The sequence below is a fragment of the Eptatretus burgeri genome, chromosome 1 (assembly GCF_056783735.1).
Source record: "Eptatretus burgeri isolate ZD-2024b chromosome 1, Ebu_testis_v1, whole genome shotgun sequence".
Taxonomy (NCBI): domain Eukaryota; kingdom Metazoa; phylum Chordata; class Myxini; order Myxiniformes; family Myxinidae; genus Eptatretus; species Eptatretus burgeri.
The window spans coordinates 31,180,568-31,205,603 of NC_140961.1; the positions used below are offsets into that span (position 1 = coordinate 31,180,568).

Consider the following 25,036-nt stretch of genomic DNA (forward strand, 5'->3'; position numbering starts at 1 on the left):
AAATAAATACACAGTGATCAAAACATAACCTTCGCAACAAAGTTTGCCTTCAAACCTTCAAAAGAGCCCTCAGAACAAAACTTCACACCTTAGTCCATGTTTCCTGACAGCTGTTGCCAAAATGGAGGTGGATACTTTGAAACCTGGGAGGACTCTGTTCACATTCTGAAACCCGCATATGGACATAAAACACACACACACACACACACACACACACACACACACACACACACACACACACACACACACACACACACACACACACACACACACACACACACACACACACACACACACACACACACACACACACACACACACACACACACATCGAGACCTGGGAGGGCTCCATTCCATCTTCTGAAACCAATATCAACCAACGACCAACAACACACACACACACATCAGTGCCAAGTTCCATTCAGGTAATACAGTTTATATACATACACAAACACGCAAACGTACACACACATAAAGCATATAAAAACGTCAAACACAAAGATTTACCTTCAAACAGAGTTCTTTGAAAGAGGAATTCAAGTGGGTAATTAGCAAAATCCAATTGAAAAATTATCAAGGCACAAAACACATGTCGATCCATGCTCTCTGCCTTCACAGCCAGAACAAACATGGCAAACACGAGGTCGGATGGACCTTATTGTTTTTATATATGTATCGATGTCGAAGTGAGGGTTGGATTATGAAAGGAGATCACACAAAACTGTTAAACAAAACGATATCCTGTAAAACTAAAACTGCACATTTTCAGCAGACAAGACACCTCCCGAGGCACCTACCACATGTCACCATGGGACCCAACAAAGGCGGAAACATACGTCTAAAGGCCCGGTCACACCTTGACGTTTTAGCCAGCGATGGCAACGTATTAAAATTTATGTAAAACGCTGGCTTACGTTGAACTTTTGATGTTTTTTTTAAAAGATTCGGACGTATTCATAGCGACTTGGTCTCATGTATAACGCATTGGTAACGGACACAGAACGTTTCGTTGTGTTATAGATAACTTATACCAACGAATGCTGAACCTGTTGTCGGCCTACACAACCGATGTCCAACGATAGTCTAACTTAGGCATAGCGCGTTGCACGCATCGCCGACGATGTCGTGACGTAGCCTATTAAAAGGCTGACGCACAACGATTCGAATCATAACTGCCGTAGAAATGGAAGTGACAACATCGCGGTCCCACCTTGGCGATCTTGCCAGCGTATGCCGACCTAAGAAAAATGTGTCTAAAACGTTGGGGCATGTCAAATACGGTTTTAATAAGTTTGGTATACGTGAGTACAACGCTAAAGTACGCTATCATGCGTCGTAGTAAGTAGAGTACGTCAAGAAATTTTAAACATGTTCAAAATTTTACGACGTACTCGGCGTATGACACACGTTCCGCATGCGATGGGGATAAGTTGTACACACGATATGTGGACGCTTACACACGTCCACAAAGGCTACTTATAAGCTACTCATAAGTCGAAACACGTCGCGGTAATGTCTTTTTTACGCGAAACTTATTTCTAACTTATGTTTGACGTGCTTTGAACCAATTCTTTACGTAGTCCCAACACACGTCGACGTATGTAGACGTATTCCAATGACGTCTTCCGGTCGACAAAAAAAAATAAATGAACGTGTTTCTAGCTTACAACTGCCATATAAAGACATGTTCCCAGCGGTTTTGGGAATTGGTATATAAAAATGCTGCTCATAAAAGGGGAACCCAACAGTGTTTTCGAGTTCCTTTTTGAGTCGATGTCCATGTCAGCAGTAACAGTATCAGTATTAGTATTAGTATTAGTATTAGTAGTAGTAGTAGTTTGTTCATGTTGGCAGTAGTAGGTGAGTGTGAGGGGGAGGGTGTGGGTTATGATGGATCGTCCTTGCATCCGCGTGTCCACGGGTAGGTTCATAGGCTGCCACTCAACGATTTAAATGGCTGCATCTCCACTATTGAAAGTAGACGCTTGCGCTCAACAATTGGATTTTTTTTACACTCAACGACTTTTAAACGGTACCACTCAACTATTTTCATTGTTTACAATGAACGATTTAAATTGCTGTCACTCGCCTTTGTTTTTTGACGCTGGTGCTCGGAAATTTTAATCGTTTCTATTGAACGTGCTAAATCGCTCAAACTCGACTATTTTAAATAGACGCTGCCGATGGACAATTGAAATCAATCAAGCTAGACATCGAAGTGTGAACATCCTCGTCATGCCGAAGAAAAGTTTGAAGAATGCTGCAAATAAGTGTCCTGGCCGTGGCCGTGGACGCTGACGCAAGGACGATCCATTATACCGACGTCTTTCAGCCTATGAGTAACTTAAAAGTAACGTTTGTCGATGTGTGGCAACGATTGCGTAACGTGCCAACAACACGTTAATCATAGGTTAGAAATAAGTTTCGGGTACGCTAAACATTACCTCGGCGTGTCTCAACTTATGATTAACTTACAAGTAGCATGTGTTGACGTCTGTCAACGATCGCAGACCGTGCATACAACTTGTGGCCAGCGTAGCGGAACGTGTGAGTCATACGCCGACATACGTCGTGAAATTTCAAGCATGAAAAAATTTGAGGACAACCGAAAAGTACAACGTTTAAAGCCAACGTACAACGACGTATGGCAGTGTTTTTCAGCGTGCTCTCAATGTTATCAAAACTTACCCATAACGTATTCAACGTGTGCCAACGTTTTAGAAAAAAAATTCAAAAATTGACATACGTTGGCTAAAACGTCAAGGTGTGACCGGGCCTTAATCGATGTTAGATTGAAAGCACAGGTACTTTTACCGAAACAAACAACTAAGCAGCTTGGAGAGTGCTCACCAATTGGCTTATACACTCAAGCAAGCACTCCAATGAAATGGTTGATAAAAAAAACGGCTCGCTTGGCAAACGATTAGCAATCACCGAACCGTCATATTAAACATACACCTCCCGGATGGGACCGAAACATCAAATACGTCCGAATTGGACAAATGAACACTCTTTCGTAGTCAGAACTGCTGCTAAGTTCAACTGTGGGGCTTAAATTTTGGAATTCAACTTAGTTTAGGAGATTCTCGAGGTTATGGCATTTGTGTAAATTAAATAAAGCCACGAATGCTGGCGTCTCTAGGCGTTTATAAGCATTGCAATGTATCCAACGATTTGTTGCTATGATGAACAGGCATTTGATAATATGAATGAGGAAAGTGAGAAAAATTTTTTTTATCGTGAATAAATTGTTGTGGCCTGTTCCAAGTCGAGGGATGGTTGAGCAGGCCAAAAAAATGGCAGCTTCAGACCCCAGCGAGGTAACCCAGGATGCGTCTTAAGACTCCTTTGAGAGTGAGGTGGCCGAGGATGCGTCTGATAAAGGATATAATTAAATAAGGCCGTTAGTTATCTTTAAAAGGAGTGTTTTAATTAACCCAAACACCAAATTTTCACTCTTGCACTTCCTTGGAATTTTCTTAGTTTGCATGCAAAGTTTCAGGATTCTCAGTTGCATGGTTATAGAGGAGGCGCGCACATGCACACACACACACACACACACACACACACACACACACACACACACACACACACACACACACACACACACACACACACACACACACACACACACACACACACACACACACACTTATTTGTATAGATAGGTAAAATAACAGGACTGGAGTTAGATTTATATCACCAGTAAACAGAGGCAAGTTAATAAAATAACTTGGCAAGCCCAAAGAGAGGATGAGAAGGACAAGGCTAAGAATATTAAACATAATAGCAAGGCTTTCTTTAAGTATATGAGGGGAAAAAGAACAGGTTAGGACCAGTGTGGGCCCATTGAGGACCAGCACAGGGAGAGTGGTTAGTGAGGAAAGTGAGATGGCAGGCTTATTAAACAGGTAATTTGCTTCATCTTTGACAGAAGAAGTCAGGAGAATTGCCAATAGCTGAGAGTATCTATCAAGGAGGTGACGAAGTGCTTTTTAAAGAAGATCCAGGTTGGAGTGGAGGAAGTAAAGGAATAGCTCGGGAATCCAAGAGTAGATAAGGTTCCGGGGTCAGATAATATACAACCGATAATCTTGAGGGAAGTGGCTGAGCAGGTAAGCGAGACGTTAACGGATATTTTCAAAAGCTCACTGGAGTCAGGACAGGTACCAGAGGATTGGAGAATAGCAGATGTAATACCATTATTTAAAAAGACACATCAAATGACCTCAAAATATATCAGCTTGCAACATTTAAGAAAATTTCATATTGCTCATCATTTCACAATCTCTATCTACTCGACAACTTAAATCATATCTGGCTTGTTTAGCAAGGCCAGCATTTGGACTGAACTGTATGAGCACACACAGTAAACATTGCCAGAGAGATGGTCTAGTGTGTCACAATCCTCATGGCTGACTCAAACTTACTGAGAAAAAAACCTTAATGGGAGGTCATGGGTCCGTATAATCGATAGAACAAGAGACCAAAGTATTTGCTTTTAAAGTCAAAGGTATATAACCTCATATTGAAAGACTCAGCATAAAACCTCTTTCACTGAAATAATAATGTGATAAGCTCTGTGAGGTTATCAATCATATATATATATATATATATACATACATACATATACACACACACACACACACACACACACACACACACACACACACACACACACACACACACACACACACACACACACACACACACACACACACACACACACACACACACACACACACACACACACACACACACACACACACACACACACACACACACACACACACATACACACACACACACACACACACACACACACACACACACGAACGGGTCTTACTTGATCTTGCCCAAAGTATCATTGGGGTCACGAAGCATCCCATTACTGTCATATCATCCCAGTCACACAAGAAACTTTGACAGGATGTGGCCAATTGGCCCATCATGCCTGCGCTACATCACCATATTCATTAAAGCTGTCAGTTAATTTCATTGGGGAGGGTGGGGATAATGGGTTGGCCAAGTGTGGGGCAGGAACAGGGGCATTACCACAAACACTGACACCGAATTCACATTTTGACGAGACCCTCACAAACAATACAATCATTACGCAAACAATCACCCATCCATATGACAAGCTATACCCACTCTTCTTGCCAGTATCCATGCACTCCTATTCCCATTGCTTCTAAAGACCTACCTAATTTCAACTTAAACCTATCTATAGAACAACTCTGCTGCCATGACCTTTCCAGGGAGACAATTCCATACATTATTCACTCAAAGTGACACCCCAGCCTTATTACCATCGAACTCTTCTCTGCAGTATTCTAAGGCTGTGACCACTCCTCATATCACCGTCCATCTGGTGAGAAACTTGTTTTAATTTTACCTTTACACTTCATTATATTGTGCGTCTCGATCAGATACCCTCATAATCACCTCCTTGGTAATATAAAAAGTCCTATCTCCTTCAACCACTCCTCATAGCTTATTAGCCAGTGAGTCAATGAATCGATCTCTTTGCACTGTGGTGAATCCTCTCTGTGGCAGCTATATCCTTTGTTAGATGTGATGACCAAAACTGTACACACTATTCTAGATAAGGCCTCACTAAATTATTTATAGTGTGTTAACACGACCTCTTATTTTTTATAATTCACCCCCACCCCTTACAAATACAATGTGAACCCCGATTAGCTTTATCAATAGCTGCTTGGCACTGCACTGTCTTGTGTTTTACCACCTCCACATCCTTCTCCTGTGTTCCACACTCCAACTCTGCCTCTTGCATCATGTAATCTCTATTTTCATTATTCTTACCCATCCCCAGCACCTTATATTTCCCTATATTTAACTGCATCGGCCAACCTTTTTCCCAAACAATGAAATTATCTCGAGTTTGTGGAATATGATGACCCTCCCCCCTTTTCCCTTCTATTTATCTTACTTTCAAGCTTTGTGTCATGTGCACATTTAATACTGACAACATGCTCCTATTCACAGCCACTCCTTGCTTCAAATCACTCATCCAGTGAACTACTCCACTCCACAAGCCACTCCTAACCAGCCACTCCACAAGCCACAATCTTAGCTGACAGCCTTCTATGTGGTACCTCACAAGATGCTTCCGAAAAAAAAAAACGAGATATTCCACATCCACTGCACTCAGCCAAATCCACCCTTTCAGAAATTACTTCCAAGCACTCCAATAATTTTGAGAACCATGACTTCCTTTGAGTAGATCCATGGTCACTGCCTTTAATTAGTTCAAATTTATTGAAATGGCTCTCCATCTGATTCCTAATTATAACTTTCCCACAACCGAAATTAAACAAACAGGTCTACAGTTCCTCTCTGGATAATTTCTTCATTAATGGTGTTACATTTGCTACTCCCAAACCTCTGGTACCTGTCCTATTTCCAATGAGCTGTTAAAGATATCACCAACGTCACGCTTGACTGCTCTGCCCCTCCATCAATACTCTTGGATGCAGAATATCTGGCCACAGAGTTTTGTCTTCTCTCAACTTTTCTCGACGTTTCTTTACTTCCTCCACTCTGACCTGGAACTCTTCTGGAAGTCCTTCTCAGCCCCTGAGATATATTCTCTCAGAAACTGGCAATTCCTGAACTGTTCTTCTGTAAATGTTGAAGGGAAAGAACTGTTTAGTAAGCCTGCCATCTCACGCTGATCATGTCTACACTCTCTGTTCTATTGTTAATAAGCCTGACAAGGCCTCAGTGACCAACAGCAGACACTGCATGATCACATGCTATATTAAGCCAAAACGTTGAGAGCAATAGGTATTAGTTTATGTGTCATGCTGTGCTCACCACCATTCAAGTGTCTCTTACTCTTACACTGACAACAAATAGCTATGAAAATGCCATCGGCTGTATTTCCCACTGTGTGCCTGTACTATTTGAGGAGGAATAAATTAAAGGGAGAATGTCATGAATTCCATGCCAGGGCAAGCGCAGAGTGCGAGGTGTCTGAGCCATGATGGATGGAAGGCTGTAATTTAAAAGCTGGTCAGATAATCTTCCACCACAAGTCAAGGGTGTGGATTTCCTCAAACATCCGTAGATTCTTATGCGTACAATTTTCTAACCCCTACATGGTTCATGTCCTGAATGATACACTGAAGAAAATATAAATATAAATATATAAATATATAAATATATAAATATATATAAATATATATATAAATATATATATAAATAAATAAATATATAAATATATATATATAAATATATATATAAATATATATATATAAATATATATATAAATATATATATAAATATATATATATAAATATATATATATATATATATATATAAATAAATATATATATATATATATATATATATATATATATATATATATATATATATATATATATATATATATATATATCTGAATTGAACCCCCTAACTTGATGAGTCAGCAGGGCACAGATAAAGTCCCATCACAGCACTTGCTGCACGACCTACCAGCAACAAGTGTTGCCTGCTGCGCAAGGACTTTGTCTCTGCCCTGCTGATCACCCACCAGCCAGGAGGTTTGCAGCCAGGAACATTAAATTAAACTAAAGAAGCAGCCTGACGATGATACGACACCGACGTCATGTGAATAAATTATACCAACTCATCACCTCCAAATAAAGGATTGAGAACGATACGGATGCCTCCTAGTTTGGGGGTGATGTGTTAGTATAAATTACGCACATGACACTGGTGTTGTGTCATTGAGTCAGCATGCTTCTTTAGTTGAATATATGTATATATATATATATATATATATATATATATATATATATATATATATATATATATATATATATATATATATATATTTCCTAAAATTGACATAAAATTGACAAAAAAAATACTGTTTTGGAGCCTAAAGTAAACAGCGTAAAAGTCACGAATGTGGTTTGGGTGGAGGTTTCTCTGAGAATAATTAGTTCAACTCAATCAGCTCAGGCAGGTTGCCTTTAAAATGTGTTTTTTTTGGAAATGTAAAATTTAGGCTCACGGAAGAGCATGGAAACAGAGGGTAAATATGCAACATACTGGCATTGAAGCTACAGTTGGAAACAAGAAAGAGAATTAATGAATAGGAAAATAGGGAAGAGATGAGGGGAGGAAACACAGTAATCTGGAAATAAGAGTGAGGTTGGAGAGGAAGGGGGGGGGTGGATAAGCCCTTTGCTATTTCAAACCCTACCCAGGTTCCTCTACAGCTGCAGACATTCACAAGTAGTACATACATGAGAATCTCATTGCTACACACCTGCCTCAGCCACTGGACTGGTTGCATCACTTGTTGGTGAATGACAGCGACAACGTACATAGATACGCGCACCTCCATAGCTCCCAAGCATGTACAACACATATGCAATTCCAATAGCAATCACCACATGAATAACGAGGCCCAATCACATTAAAAAGTAAATTTACTTGAAGTCTGGTCATCAAATGTAATTAAATTGAATACATTGCATCACGTGACTGATCAGTGCGCATCATGTGAGATGACATAGCGGAGTGTTGTGAGGGGAACCGGGTGAGGCATTCATCGGTTGAGATGCAACAAAAGTTCCTCTTCATGTTGAATGGACTTATGGCCTTTCTCTTGATTTCTTCATATCTCATTAAAGTACAACACAAAGCAGAACTGCACTATCATATATTGACCATTTAATCACAAGAACAGAAACAACAAGAACAAGAACACCAAGAACAATAAGAACAACAACAACAACCAGAAGTGACAGCAGAGAGAGTAGATGGGTGTAAATTGGATTTCGATAGGTACCTATACGCTTTGTTGATCGGGAGATACAGGGATATTGGCAGGACTTTTCAGTAGCCTGTGTGTGGATGGGTGATTGTAGCTGGTGTTGGTGTAGCCGGTAGCGCAAACATGATGGGCCGAATGGCCTCCTGCACCAAGGTTCTGCCAAGGTTCCTATATATGCAACAAGAACAAGAAGAACAAGAACAAGAACAATAAGCACAACAACAGTGAGAACAAGAAGAAAAAGCTGAAGACGAAGAAGAATAAGAAGAGCAGCGGCAGCGAATATAGATGACAACCAGTTTGGTTTTATGCCAGGAACATCAACAACAGAGGTGATTTATATTTTGAGGCAATGCCAACAGAAGTATTTGGCAAAGAAAAGGAAACTGTATCATGTTTTCGTTGACCTAGAAAAAGCATTTCATCGAGTACCGAGAGCTGTTGTTCATTGGGCTCTCAGAAGGCAGCTCTTGCCTGAAGAAATGATAAAAAGTAGTCGGTAAATGTATAAAAATCCAGAACTATGGTAAACACCAACTTTGGATGCACTGTAAATGTATGAAATCAGACTCGGATTACACAAGGAACCACTTTTAAGTCCTCCACTGTTTGTAATAGTGATAAAAGAATGAAAGGTTGCGATTCTCATGCGAGGTATTGCACGCTGATGACTTACTATTGAATGATGAAAGCAAAAGAGACGTTTAAAAATGCATAAAGTGCAACAGAGAAGAAAGGTTTATGCATCAACGTTAATAGAAGGAAGGTTAGAGTGAGTAGCGAAGGAGGACAAGGAAAAGAAAGTGGAAGATGGCCTTGTTAAATATGTGGAAAAGGAGTTGGACGGAATTCAATTCCATGTCGGCGTGGTTATAGATGTAGGCAGGGTGTCACAAGAGGTGCCATGGTGTTAATGGAATTTTGGTTTTTACAAAAAACAGCTATTTTCAAATGTATAAATTACCCCTGTGTGGGGGTGACGGTCATCTCTATAATACCACAAGTTCTCAATGTTCAGTAATGACCGAAGACTTCTGCGCAGTTCTACTGCGCAGCCCGAACTGCGCAGTTTGGTTAAAGATGACTCGGCATTTTGGTGCGTGCGCACAAAATTATATTTTGAAAATAAATGCCGACGTTTACATTTCGGGTTTTGAAACTTTTGCACCTTCGGCGGAAAATGTATAAATATAAAAGGCTAAAAATGTGTTTTATATTTATATTTCATCTCTCCTTCCTTCCTTCTTTGCGAATCGCATCGGCGTTTTTGGCCATCTTCCAGATCATGTGACGATCAAACGGGAAGGATCTGTCCGGTTAGATACAAGATAATATTTTTTTACTATCATAATCAATAAACAGTTGCCGAATATATTGTAGAATGGCAGACTAGATAGGTTTTGAAAATGGCGATTTTTATAACTTACGTGACCTCGTGACCTTGACCCTGATCTTGAACCCGGACAAAAGTTATATCGTTGTGGAACACTCATCGACCTCTACCCACATACTAAGTTTCATCAAGATCGGAAAAAAAAATTGTTGACGGACGGACGTACGGACGGATGGACATTTGGTCCGGCTTTATTAGGTCATCTCTATCGAGATGACCTAAAAATGACAGGATCAATCATTTCAAGGAAAAGATGAAGAACAAAAATAAATTGACACCTGACTCGGTGGGTTCATGGTTCGAGTGTCCACTCTGAGTTTGGGAGGTTGGGGATTCAAACCCCAGCTGAATCATACCAAAGACTTTAAAAATGGTTTGTGCTGCTTTCTAGTTTGATGTTCATCATTTAAAAGGATAAGAGCATGAATAAATAATCCACACAGATTGACTCAATGGGGAGAAGGAAACGTCTCCTAAGGAAATGGCCCACTGAGTGCAGTGAGAAAGGCGGTGCCATTGTTGTGATGTTGCTGATACCCAGAGTGCCCAGGGAAGTGATGACACTTCCCCCAAGCTCATTGGCTGTGTTTGTCTCATTTAACAGGTGTGTGTGTGTGTGCGTGTGCGTGTGCGTGTGCGTGTGCGTGTGCGTGTGTGTGCGTGCCAGCTCCACAAAGCTGTGAAAGACTCCTGAGCTCATAATTTTTTTTTTTAAAGTAAAACATTTTTGTTACATTGCAGACATGATAGAGGCATCCATCACAAGGAAGGAATTAGCCATGACATCAATAACTAGAATAGCACTCGGTGGAGTGCATACTTCCGCCAGACTGAACAATTTACATATGTATCCTAGTGATCGGCTGTATCTGCATCTGGACCGGAACCAAAGCCGAATTAGATTGCTCATGTCACCAAACCAACTCATCCACAAAGTTTTGTGATAATCCATCCACCTACAGTGGCAGAAATAATAAAGTCAGCCTGAACTAAGTGGAGACAACTGGGATGTATCATGAAGCACAGAAACATTCCATTATCTATGGGGAAAAAAACAATTGTATATAAAGCCTGTACCACAACAGTATTGATAAATAGAAGTGAAATGTGGACAATGCAGATCGAATATGTAAAAAAGAAAGGAAAGAACAGAGATGAAAATTATAAGATGGATCAATGGATAGTTTTTAAAAGAAAGAATGCTGAACTCAGAAATCAGGAACAGATGAAATATCAAAATTGTCAGACCGCGACATTCACGGTGGATATGTTCCTGAAAAAAGCCACGAATGTCGGGATCCGCGAATGTCGGGATCCGCGAATGTCGGGATCCGCGAATGTCGGGATCCGCGAATGTCGGGATCCGCGAATGCCGGGATCCGCGAATGCCGGGATCCGCGAATGCCGGGATCCGCGAATGTCGGGATCCGCGAATGTCGGGATCCGCGAATGTCAGGGTCGACAAATGTCGGAATCCACGAATGTCAGGATGTGCGAATGTCAGGATCTGCGAATGTCGGGGCATTGTTTTTTTGTTTTAAATATATATATTGTTGTAGATTTCCCGCCCGTCCGGCGTGCGAATGACCACGTCTAACCAATAACGGTCGCTTCGCCCACCGAACGGACAATCCAGTCGTGACTTTGTGTAACAACGCCAGAAACCAGTCACGGGTGGGTTTTTAATCCCACCACGGCCCAGTCCGTATTCTACCCGCGCGAAATAGGGTCAATCGCCAAATATCGATATACCTAAGTACCCGCGCGGATAACCTACCAAGGGATCGTACCTCGGTGAAGGCCTGCTTGGACACGAATCGCTTAAGTGGTCCATTCCATTCTAGGATAACCGAGCGGGTATTATCGCCAGACCTCGCCGGACCCGATTCTATTTATCGGCTATTTAAAAACCAAGTATATTCCGAGTGCATGATGGGGCTGCGAATGTCGGGGCATTGTTTTTTTGTTTTAAATATATATATTGTTGTACTGTTGTTGTGTACTATTGTACACAATACTGTTGTGGTACAGGCTTTATATACAGTTCAATGAGGGAATGGACGCAACGAACAGGTTTACATTCACACAAGGACATTTATTATAATAAAGCACGTATGCAATTAAACAAGGCAAAACACGGATGCAATTATACAAGCAACAAAAGCACGACAAAAGAACTACAACCGTCTACTTATTATGTACAGTCACTTGCACGTAACATCTTGGGAACAAGCACTTATCGACATAGCTGACTAAAGGAACCTGAATGTTGTGTGCAATCGAATTCCCAAATTCGTAACAATATAATTGTTATTATATTTTTTAAACATGATCTAAGCATGTAGAAGAGCGATGACACAGAACAAATCAGGAAGTAACATAACAAAGGGAACAGCAGGAGAAAGGGGGAAAAAACAATAGCAGGCCGGAGGAAGAAAGTGGACAAACAAAAAAGGGATGCAGGTAACGATGGGCGGTAAGGGAGAACACAAAGGGTGGACAATCTGGATACATATGCAAAATTGGGTTTGACCAGTTTGTGATTTTGTCAAGATCTGAGGAGAGGGAAGTGGCTGCTGCCTGTCTTTCAGAAGGATGAGAGATGTCACAGCATAGTGTAGTCATCAGCAAAGACATAAAGAAGATTTTCCAGAGAATTAGTGAGATCATTGATGAAGATTAGGAATAATATGGGGTCTAGAACACTACCTTGCAGTACTCCAGCCTTGACAGGGAAAGGAGATGAAAGGGTTCTGTTGAGAGCCGCACGTTCTCTCAGAGAGTGGAAGAAGTTGGTAATCCAAGAGTAGAGTTGGCCTTGGATTCCACAGGCAGACATTTTGGAGAGCAAAACAGGATTGCCAGACTATCAAAAGCTCAAGATATGGCCAGAGAGACGGCCTTGATCTCATGTGTGATATTGAGGGTCTCCATCCATTGCTGGGAAAGTAGAAGCAGCATGTCTAAAGCCGCTGTCACACCTTAACGTTTTAGCCAGCATATGGCAACATATAAAAATGTATGTTAAACGCTGGCGTACGCTGAACTATTGATGTTTTTTCCAGTTTTGGGCGTATTCATAACGAGTTGGACGTATGCATAACGTATTAGTAACGTACACAGAACGTTTCGATAACATATAGATAACTTATACCAATGAATGCTTAGCGTGTTGTCGGCGTTCACAACCTATGCCCAACGATAGTCTAACTTATGCATAGCGCGGCAGCGTATCACCGATGATCACCTGGCGTAGCCTATTAAAAGGCTGCGGCTCGACGATTCAAATCATAACCGCACTCGACATCGAAGTGTCAAGCCGCTGTCACACCTTGACGTTTCAGCCAGCGTATGCCGACGTATGAAAAATTTGCCGAATACGTTATGGGTAAGTTTTGTACATGTTAAGAGCATGCTGAAGCACGCTGGCATATGTCGTAGTACGTCGAGTACGTCGACAAATTTTAAGCATGCTGAAAATTTTTCGACGTATGCCAGCGTATGATGCACACGTTCCGCATACGCTGGCCATAAGTTGTAGGCACGTTATGCGATCGTTGACACACGTTACTTGTAAGTTACTCATAAGTCGAAACACGTCGAGGTAATGTTTAGCGTACCCAAAACTGATTTATAACCTATGAGTAACGTGCTTTGAACCTATGAGTAACGTGCTTTGAACCTATGAGCAAAGTATCTCCAACGCATATTGACATATGTAGACGTATTTGACATCTTCCGGACGACCACAGAACTTACTGAATGTGTTTCTAACTTACAGCTACTGTATAATGGCGTATTGGCAGCGTTTAGGGGAATTGGTATGTAAAAATGGGGTTCACACAGGAGGAACCCGTCAGTGTTCCAGACTCCATGGTTTTTACTTACGAAATCTAAAGATTTCGTAAGTACATTGATGACTTCCGTCCTCTGTTTGTGTGTTTATTTGTGTGTTTGTGTGTTTGTTTGTAGGCATTATAACTCGAGAACGGAAGAAGCTACCAATGTCAAATTACACCACGTGATTCAGGAGGGTGATGGCTAGCGCTGACCAGATTTTGGTCAAAATCGGTCAAAGGTCAAGGTCACAGTGAGGTCAAACATAATTCCGTAAATTCATGTGGAGAAATGGAGTATTTTTGCTTCGCTCGGCGTTACGAGTTCGTTTTAACTTCGATTTTAATTTTCTCTTCGGTTTTTGCGATTGCTTAGGACGCTTAAAACTCGTTTGTCGAAATTCTGGTAAAAATCGGATGTTTTGGAGACGTTCTAAGATTGTATAAAAAAATATTTCACTCGACGAGTCACGGGTCGTCACGTGATGCAGTGCGCTCGAGCAGATGCGTCGTTGAATCACGTAAAGGTTTTGCGTGTGCACGCTGATGGTGTTTTCGATAAAGATGGTGTTTAAAAGTCATTTTTTATCCCAATAAAGGTTAGCGTCGCATGTCTGACTCGCTAAGCCGTCGGATTATGTAAAGATTGTTGGTGGATGGCAGAATATTACCGTTTTGTGACTTTGATAAAATAATATTAAATAATTTCGTGGAGAAATGGAGATGTTTGCTTCTGTCGATGTTACGATTTTTGATGGTTTGGTACAGAATCATCGTAGAAACTTCTTGTTTGCGTCGCTACCTTCTCGAGAGACAGCTTTTATTAGACAAGGTCAGAGGTCAAGTTGACGATTTCGTAAGTACCAGTCTATGACTGCTTGTTTTTATATTTATTACTTACGAAATCTATATTGATGACTTCCGTCATCTGTTTGTGTGTTTGTTTGTTTGTGTGTGTGTGTGTGTGTGTGTGTTTGTGTGTTTGTTTGTAGGCACGATAACTTGAGAACGGAAGAAGCTACCAATGTCAAATTACACCACGTGATTCAGGAGGGTGATGGCTAGTGCTGATTAGATTTTGGTCAAAATCGGTCAAATATCAAGGTCACAGTGAGGTCAAACATTCGATTTTTGATGGTTTGGTACAGAATCATCGTAGAAACTTCTGGTTTGTATCGCTACCTTCTCTAGAGACAGCTTTTATTAGACAACGTCAGAGGTCAAGTTGACGATTTCGTAAATACCAGTCTATGACTGCTTGTTTATTTTTTTTTCTTCGGCATGACGGTGATGTTGACACCTCGATTTCTAGTGCGGTTATGATTTAAATCGTTGAGCGGCAGCCTTTTAATTATATTGAATTAGAACCGCACTAGAAATCGAAGTGTCAACATCACTATCAAGCCGAAGAAAAAAAAAAACAAAAACCATGGAGTCTGGAACACTGACTGGTTCCTCCTGTGAAGCCTATTTTTACATACCAATTCCCCTAAACACTGCCAATACGCCATTATACGGTAGCTGTAAGTTAGAAACACATTCAGTAAGTTCTGTGGTCATCCGGAAGACGTCAAATACATCTACATACGTCAATGTGCGTTGGAGATACGTTACACATAGGTTCAAAGCACGTTACTCATAGGTTATAAATAAGTTTCGGGTAAGCTAAACATTACCTCGACGTGTTTCGACTTATGAGTAACTTACAAGTAATGTGTGTCAACGTGTGCCAATGATCGCGTAACATGCCTACAACTTATGGCCAGCGTATGCGGAACGTGCGAGTCATACGCTGGCATACGTCAAAAAATTTTGAGCATGCTAAAATTTGTCGACGAGCTCGGCGTACTACGACGTATGTCAGCGTACTACGACGTATGCCAGTGTGCTCTTAACGTATACAAAACTTACCGATAACGTATTCGACGTGTGCCAGCGTTTTAGACAAATTTTTCATATGCTGGCTAAATCGTCAAGGTGTGACAGCGGCTTGAGGTAGAGTGACAAGTCTGAATTCGAATTGATGATCTGAGATGAGGCTGTTGAAGAAAAGGAACGATTTAATGTTAACTGCGATAATGGATTTCATGACCTTGCTGGTGATTAGAAGCAAGTTAATTGGTCTCTTGTTAAGGGTATCCGTTTTTGCACCTTTTTATGTAATGCTGTGATGTTGGCTGATTTCCAATCATATGGAAGATGATCTCTGGCAAATGACAGGGTCAAAAATGTAGAGAGAGGAGGTGCAAAAGCAGCAGAGCAGGTTTTTAGGATATGTGAGCTTGTGCCGTCCGGTCCAGTTGCAGAGTCAGAGTCGATCATTTCCAGAAACCTTTCCCCCATTTCAGGTGCAAAAGACACAGCATTCAGATGCAGCTGGATACAACTGGGAAAGATGGGTACAGCTAATGAGGGGTTAGGGACACAAGATTTGAAGCAAACACAGAATTGGTGCATTCGGCCTTCTTACGAGTAGAGTCGGTTGTGGTGCCATTTGAAGTGAGGGACGGAATGAAAGGGGAGCATACACCAGAGACCAACTTGACAAGGCACCGCCAGAATTTAAAGGAGGGAGATAAGTTTGAAAGCTCATTCTTGTGATTGAACAGATGTTGTTTTCTGGCTCTCCTGAGAGTGGACATACACTTGTTGCGGGCTTTGTGGAGTGATCTGAGGTTGCCTCCGGTCGGATTTGCCTTCCAGGAGGAGAATGCAAGTTGTTTTAAAGCAAGAGCCTCACGACAGGATTCAGGAAACCAAGAACAGGGGGGATGGGTAAGATAATTGAAGATGAGATGGTTATGAACCTGTGCAAAAGGGAGAGTAGTTTTCTGTGGAAGAATTTCCAGCTGAATTAATATCAGTGGCAGTGGATATAGGAGACCATGCCTGAAGTGTATAAAAAAGCTTGAATATATGAAGTGCGAATGTTGAAGCAGGTCACACTGTATGACTTGGGTCCGCGAATATCGAGACCGTGAATGTCGGGGTCCAACAGTACTGACCAACTGATGTACCATATTCTGTATTACAGAGCGTTCGTTCGGCCAAAGCAGTTTTTTGGCCAGAGGTCGTGCTGGAAAAAGCATTGGAGCAAAAATTGGTGTCCATATAATCATAAAGATATGTTTTAAAAGCCCTCTTTTTCAGGCATTGAAAAAGAAGCAGGAAGGGGAGCTTAATGCCACGATTCCAACAGTAGCATTCATTATTCTACGACAGCCGCAGGAACGCTTCAAAATAACATGGAAGGACCATACAAAATTATATTGAGTAATGCTTCTCAAAGCAAGAGATAAATAAATAAAAGTACATGAAAGGAACACACAAACAACAACTACATGTTGCAAAAAATCCTTTTTCAAGTTTTTTTACTTCATGTATGTATGTAACTGCGTATGTATGTCTGGACATTATGAAATAGAAAATTGGCACAAAACAAAACCTCCCCCAACCCCTCCCCACCCGCCACCCTCACAGACAATTTGCAGTTTTTGCCTAGATATGTGGAATGTGGAATGTGGAATATTGCAAGCAGTTTAACCACTGATCACTGTCTGAAGGTGCAAGCACCTTCTTTCAGGAAACAGGTGTTACTAGTGTGTGTGTATATATATATATATATATATATATATATATATATATATATATATATATATATATATATATATACATATATACATACACACACACACACACACACACACACACACACACACACACACACACACACACACACACACACACACACACACACACACACACACACACGAAAGACCGACCACATCTCTAAACTGTGAATAGAGGGAATAGCCAATCAGCTCTCACCTAATAAACTAAACCCAGGTGGCTAGGATTACATAAATAAATTGATACCTACCATATTCCTCTCGCCGAAAATGTTGTGTAAAGCAACCAAGAAGGCCTACATAAGGTAAGCGCTTTGCTATCTCAAACCCTTCCAAGAGTTCCTCCACAACTACAAAGACATTCACAAACAGTACACACATGAGAATCCCAATGCTACACACCCCCTCAGCTGCCGGACTGGTTTCATCGCTTGTTGGTGAATCATCAGCGACAGCGCAGACAGCAATGCTTCACAGCTGGCGAAACATTCCCTGGGACCGGGTTTTTTTGCTCAAATTAGCGGAGTCAATCTAGTTTTTCACTTTTGGTTGGTAGCGCCTTCTTCTTCTTTAAAAAAATACATATATATATATATATATATAGTCGCCGATCCGGGGTTCGAGGCTTGCCACGAAAGGAAGCACTTGTGTCCCTCCCAAACGCCTGGTCCTGAGACCGCCGGGCACAGATAAGTCTGCGCACCAGCAGGTTACTAAGAAACCACGAACGCCGATTGCTATGGCCAATCCAGGCAGGGTTACACTGCATCGCGTGATACCTTACGTGTGGACGGCCGGCAAATTTGGATCAGTGCCCTCAGCGCTCACTCTTGGGCTACTGCCGAGCGTGACCGTGAGTTTGTGCTGGCTAACAAAGCAAATTATTGGGGTAGAACGTCCTGTCTAACCTTACTTGGGCACTGCATCGGACCAATAAAGGACAAGACAACCGAGACAGATTGGAAATAGCAACAAACAATTATTTATTACAAACACACAAGCAAACAATCATTTAGAAGAAAGTATTTATAAGCAAGAAAGCAAAAAGGCACATAAGAGCAGATTTAACCACAACACATATTCTTCTCCAATCTCATTTAAACAAAAGACTTGACCATCATTCACTCAAAGAAGGACTTTATAATAAAATAAAAGTAAAGAATGGAGAAAAGGAAAGCAGTCTTTCCTTCTCTTCCTCACCTCACAGAAATATCCAGAGGAATGCTGAGGAAGATGGGCAGTGGTGATGTGAAACGATGGGGACACGCAGCCGCATCCCTGAGTTGCCCAGACCCAGTAGGCGAGTCCTCTCTGGCATCCCAGATCTGCGAGTTAGATGTGCGACTCGCCTTCCTTTGCCTCAGATCCTTCCTCCTCAGGACCCCATCAATGAAGTGCCACCGTTCACCCTCGTCGTCCTTCATGGCTGACAGGATTGAGAGGGCAGGATGATGTTCATGGACAGAGTGCTCTTGTTCCACAGAAGCTCGGCACCAACTGCTCATGAAACTTTCCTTTCTTTTCCCTCACGAGCCTTCTCGTCTGTCAGTCTGTCAGTCTTCTGCTCATGCGAGCTTGTCCCGTTTGTTTCTCCTTTCTGCTTCTTCATCACATCAGCTTTCTTCCCCTCCTCCCAAAAGCCTTCTCCCCCACCCAATGGTCTGCAGCCGATGGGGGCGGGTGCAAGATGTCACTTGTGGAAATTGCCACTCCATTCTGAAGGAAGTTTCAACGAAGCCCCCCCACTCCACCTTTTACACGCCCAAAACCGCAACGAGAGCCCCCGGCCTCCTCCTTCACACGGAAAACACCCAGTCACACTGTTTTGCACTGCACCATGCCCGCAAGAAGCGCCGCTCCTCGCAGGCCACACCGAGCACCAAGCGCCACCAACATGCATGTGACAGGAGCATGCATACAAGAGCACCTGATGGGTTACCAAGCAATGCGTGCATGGGGGAAACATGGAAAATAACCCCGCACGACCGGGGGATTACTGAATGGTCGCAGGATTGAAGGCAAGACCGATGGAGTGAAGGAGGGATTTTTGAAAGGATGTTTGATGAAGGGGAGATTATTGGTGGACTGTTGAAACAGGCCGATGGGGTAATGGAGGGATGATTGAAAGTAACAAAGGGATTGAACAGAACGATGGTGTGAAGGAGGAAAGATTAAAAGTAATAGAGGGGGAGGGGGAAGACATCACATGGGACAAATACAGTACAGCCAAGGCATGCCACCCAAACAGCCCTTTGACAAGGGACCAAAGACAATGTATACAAAGACTAATGAAATGAGAAGGGCACTCAGTAGAGTGCATACCTCCGCCCCGTAATGCCTCATCCATGAGAACATAATCGGGCCCAAGACATTTTTGAGATATTGTGCTATATATCATTTTTGGTCCGATCCCTCAATGGTGAAGCATCACTTAAAAAATTCTAGTAGTCTGATCCAGATCCAGATAATCACCAAAATCTAATCAGTTCGTCCTTGTCACACACCGAACCTGTCCACAAAATTTCATCAGGATCCATTCACAACTTAGAGATATTCTGCACACAGACAAACAAACAAACAAACAAACAGAAAGAGGTGAAAACGTAACCTCCTTCACCTTATGTGGCGGAGTAATAACTGATCCTCGGATCACCTACGTGTCCATGTATACTCTTCCCTTGGAGTAAGTTTTCGAAAAACATAACAATATATATATATATATATATATATATATATATATATATATATATATATATATATATATATATATATATATATATATATATATATATATACACATGACATGGCCAAAAGTATGCGGACACCCCTTCCAATTAGTAGATTCAGCTATTTCAGCCACACCAATTGCTGACAGGTGTATAAAAACAAGCACACAGCCATGCAATCTCCATAGACAAATATTGGCAGTGGAATGGGCCATAATGACGAGGTCAGTGACACTCAACATGGCACTGTCAGAGGATGCCACCTTTCCAACAAGTCAGTTTATCAAATTTCTGCCCTGCTCGAGCTGCCCCGGTCAACTGTAGATGATGTTTTTGTGAAGTGGAAACAACAAGGAGCAAAAACAGCTCAGCAGTTAAGTGGTAGGCCACATAAGCTCACAGAACAGGACCACCGAGTGCTGAAGCATGTGGCGTGGAGACATCGTCTGTCGTCAGTTGCAACAACACTTACTACCGAGTTCCAAACTGACTAGAAGCAACCTCAGCACAAGCACTGTTCGTCAAGAGCTTCATGAAATTGGTTTTCATGGCTGAGCAACCGCACACAAGCATAAGTTCACCATGTGCGATGACAAATGTCGGCTCGAGTGGTGTAATTCTAACCGTCATTGAACTCAGCAGCAGTGGAAACACGTTTTCTGGAGTGATGAATCACGCTTCACCATCTGGTTGTCCAACGGACGAATCTGGGATTGGCGGTTGCCAGGAGAACGCTACCTGCCCAAATGCATAGTGCCAACTGTAAAGTTTGCTGGAGGAGGAATAATGGTCTGGTACTGCTTTCAATGTGCCAAATCACTATGCGGATCATACAGATGATCCGCTGTGGCGACCCCTAACGGGAGCAGCCGAAAGAAGAAGATATATATATATATATATATATATATATATATATATATATATATATATATATATATATATATATATATACATACATACATACATACATACATACATACATACACACACACACACACACACACACACACACACACACACACACACACACACACACACACACACACACACACACACACACACACACACACACACACACACACACACACACATTGTACATGGGGTGCGGGCATATGTCGTTCAAAAGCTCACATAAAATATTTCTGAAACATGATAATATTGATTTCAGAAGAACCAGCAAAAGCTAAGCTTTCATTTGGTATCTCATTTGGTGTTGGCATAATGGTTAGGTTGGTGAGCTTGGGATCCGAGGATCCTCAGTTCAAATCCCACTCTGCTGTTGAATTAATACCAGGTGGGGTTGACTCTGCCTGTCATCCTTCTGAGGTTGGCAAAATGAGTGCCACCTTACTGGTATCCTGTGTTGGAGTGGTGACCTGGCCAGGATTGTGTCCAATACTGAAGCAGACTGCTCTAGCAGCACCAATGTGATGGACAGATGGACGGACGGACGTGTATATATTGTTGTAGTATTCGCGCCCGCCCGGCGTGCGAACGACCGCGTTTCACCAATAGCAGCCGGTTCGCCTACCGAATGGACAATCCAGTCGTGACTTTCTGCAATGGCGTCAGAAACCAGTCACGGATGGGTTTTCAATCCCACCACAACCTTGTCCGTACCCTACCCGCGCTACAGGGTCCGATTGCCAAATCTTAGATTTACCTAATTATTCGCACAGGTAGGTTACCGAGAGGTTGTACCTCAACGGGACCGCTTGGAAACGAGCTGCTTAAGCAACCCGCTTCCTTTTGGGATAACAGTGCGGGGTTATATCGCGCAGTCCCGTTGGACCCGATCACTTTACGGGCTATTTAAAAGCCAACTAATATTCCACAATTCAAGATAGCATTTCAATGGGGGCATGGACGCAACGAACAGGTTTACATTTAAACCAGCACATTTATTTACTCTACATATGCAGGAACAATCATGCAGTCATTCAAAAACCCCAACATGCACGCATACAGAACAAGCAATGAATGCGGCACAGCACGCGGGCAAGACCAAGCGCTACAACCGTCTATAAGCAATTATTAATGTACAGTCACTTACACAGTTTTACTTACGGGACTCGGCGCCACAACATTCATTCAAAAGAAAAGCAGGAAAAAGACCCCATCAAAGGCAATGGGGTCAGACTGGACCTCTTGGGTCTTTATGGCGTGGGAATTGGCAGACCGAACGAGTCCCACGAGACCGTTGCAGGTTACCTGCACCCTCGTGGTGTCTGGCTTGGGCGACCCGTGACGTCCGTCCCCACAGCAGCTCGCGTAGCCGCGGTCGAGCTTGGGCCTTCCGTGTGGCAGGCGAGCTCTCTCCGGCTCTCTCCACACGAAGGCGCTTGGGCGACCCACGATGCTCCTTCCCCACGGCAACGAGCATAGACGCAGTCGAGCTCGGGCCTTCCGTGTGGCAGGCGAGCTCTCTCCGGCTCTCTCCACACGAACACGCTTGGGCCACCAGCGATGCTCCTTCCCCATGGCAGCTAGTGTAGCCGCGGTCGAGCTCGGGCCTTCCGTGTGGCAGGCGAGCTCTCTCCGGCTCTCTCCACACGAATGCGCGGTTTGCGTGACACAGCAGGCAAGGCTGCGCCTCCAGCTCGCGTCTCCTTCGCGACACCCGGACTTCCACGCAGCTCCTTGGCTTCTGGCTTCCTCCCGACTCCCTGACCTCTCCAGACTGACTCAGACCGACCGATCAACTCGACTCGACGCGACCCAACTCGAATGCGAGCTTGGCACTCTGCTCGTCCCTTTATATGGCTGGTGAGATGCGGTTTGGCCTCCGATCCTCGACCTCTGACCCCTGCGCGGAGAGCGGACGTGCGCGAGATCACCAAGCCTCTCGATCCGATCGCCTCTGACCTCTGCGCGGAAAGCGGACGTGCGCGAGATCACCAAGCTTGATCCGACGAGCAAACGTCCCGCATCGGCCTGCAGCGACGCCGCTCGATGCGGACTCGCCGCAGCTGGTGCAAAGATGGGGTCGTTTCGGAGACGAAGGTGAGGCCATGTTTGTCGTGTGGAGATGTCTGCGGTTGTGGGTGAGGTGGTGAGGATGCCGTGGTTTGTTGAAAGGCACGTGTGGTTGTGGTGGCAGAAGGCGGTTGGTCTGAAGCAGTTGTTGAGAGGAATCTTGGTGGTGGTGGTGGTTGTTGTTGTTGTGAAGCGGTTGTTGAGAAAGATGTTGGTGGTGGACGTGGTTGGTCCAAAATAACGATAGTAAAGAATAACGGCTAACTCAAAGATCACAGCCCGGTTAACATGAATAGTTCCCTTTAAACAACGGTGGGGAAATCTATCTGAACACGGACTTATCGGCCTAACTGATCTAGTGACCTTTATGGTGTTCTGTCAATTTCCACAGCTGTAACAATATATACAGTATATGTATGTATATGTATATATATATATATATATATATATATATATATATATATATATATATATATATATATATATACATATATATATATATATATACATATATATATATGTGTGTAAGAAGAAAGCAGACACTCCATTTAACAAATGATGCAGGTTGATTTTGGAAGCGTGGCACGTGAAGAGCCGGGAAGGTGGACTAACTTGGGAGACGTTGGAACTAACCACACAATACACACCTCTGATGCAAATGGCAAAAACTGGATGGTGTAAATAGCTCAATAAGGTGAGCAACAAACACTCACTCCCAAACACCACATCCACGTGTGCACAACACCCAAAGAGAACCTCAACACTCGCACAATCAACACCTCATCATGCCCAACCCGGACATGAAACCAGCCATGTTTGTGCCCTGGAAAAACAACAAGCACACACAATAACACACAAAGAACAACACACATACAACACCAGATCATGTGTTAGTAAAAACAAAAAAGAGCAGAGCACCCCATCAATGATGCGATTTGACGTTTGTTTGTTTTTTTTGTGCTTTTGTAAAATAAAAAAGCACTCTTCCATTATACCTCAAGCACCAGCACGTGACCGGAAATGAGCGGTTGTATCGAAATAAAAACTGGACACGTGCCACAGCTTGGGGTCTATTGTGCCTGATGATGCCGGCTGTGAAGCCGGTGAAACGTTTCCCTGAGACCGGGTCTGCTCTCGCTTTTTTGCTCAAATTAGAAGAGTTAATCTAGTTTTCCACGTTTGGTTGGAAGTGCCTTCTTCTTCTTTAAAAAGTGTTATCCCAATCACCCCAATATAATACAATATATATATATATATATATATATATATATATATATATATATATATATATATATATATATATATATATATATATATATATATATATATATATATATATAGTTGCGAATTCGCGCCCGCCGGCGTGCGAACGGCCACGTAACTCGAATCGCAGCACGTCGCCCACCGGACGGACAATTCCGTCGTGACCCTCTCAGACTAACGCCGGGAGTCACGGGTGGGCCTTTCGGCCTCACCACGATCGTGCCAATCGGCCCCCCGCGTGGGATAGGGTTGTTCGCCAAACTCGACCTACCTAAGTACCCACGCGGAGGGTAGACCGAGCGATCGCACCTCGCCGCAGGTCGACTCCGGACACGGGCCACTTAAGCGACCCGTTCCGTACTATCGGGATAACCGAGCGGTGTTATCGTCGGCCTCGA

At 42.8% G+C, this 25,036-nt stretch overlaps 1 protein-coding gene across 4 annotated transcripts in view; it reads right to left on the bottom strand.

Annotated features, from left to right (window-relative positions):
* LOC147034167 (cytosolic purine 5'-nucleotidase-like) overlaps positions 1-25,036 on the bottom strand; it is a 173,021-nt gene that overhangs the window by 87,558 nt on the left and 60,427 nt on the right. The window contains exon 2 of one of the 4 annotated variants that reach the window (XM_085877749.1): positions 8,831-8,983. The exons of 2 other annotated variants lie outside the window; for them this stretch is intronic. Coding sequence is in view for 1 of the 2 variants with exons in the window: in XM_085877719.1 (XP_085733845.1) it covers positions 18,874-19,178 (305 nt within the window). In the remaining variant the exon portion in view is untranslated. Of the gene's footprint in view, positions 1-8,830; positions 8,984-18,873; positions 19,320-25,036 lie in introns of those variants that run through there. One more of the 4 variants, XM_085877719.1, reaches the window with a different exon arrangement.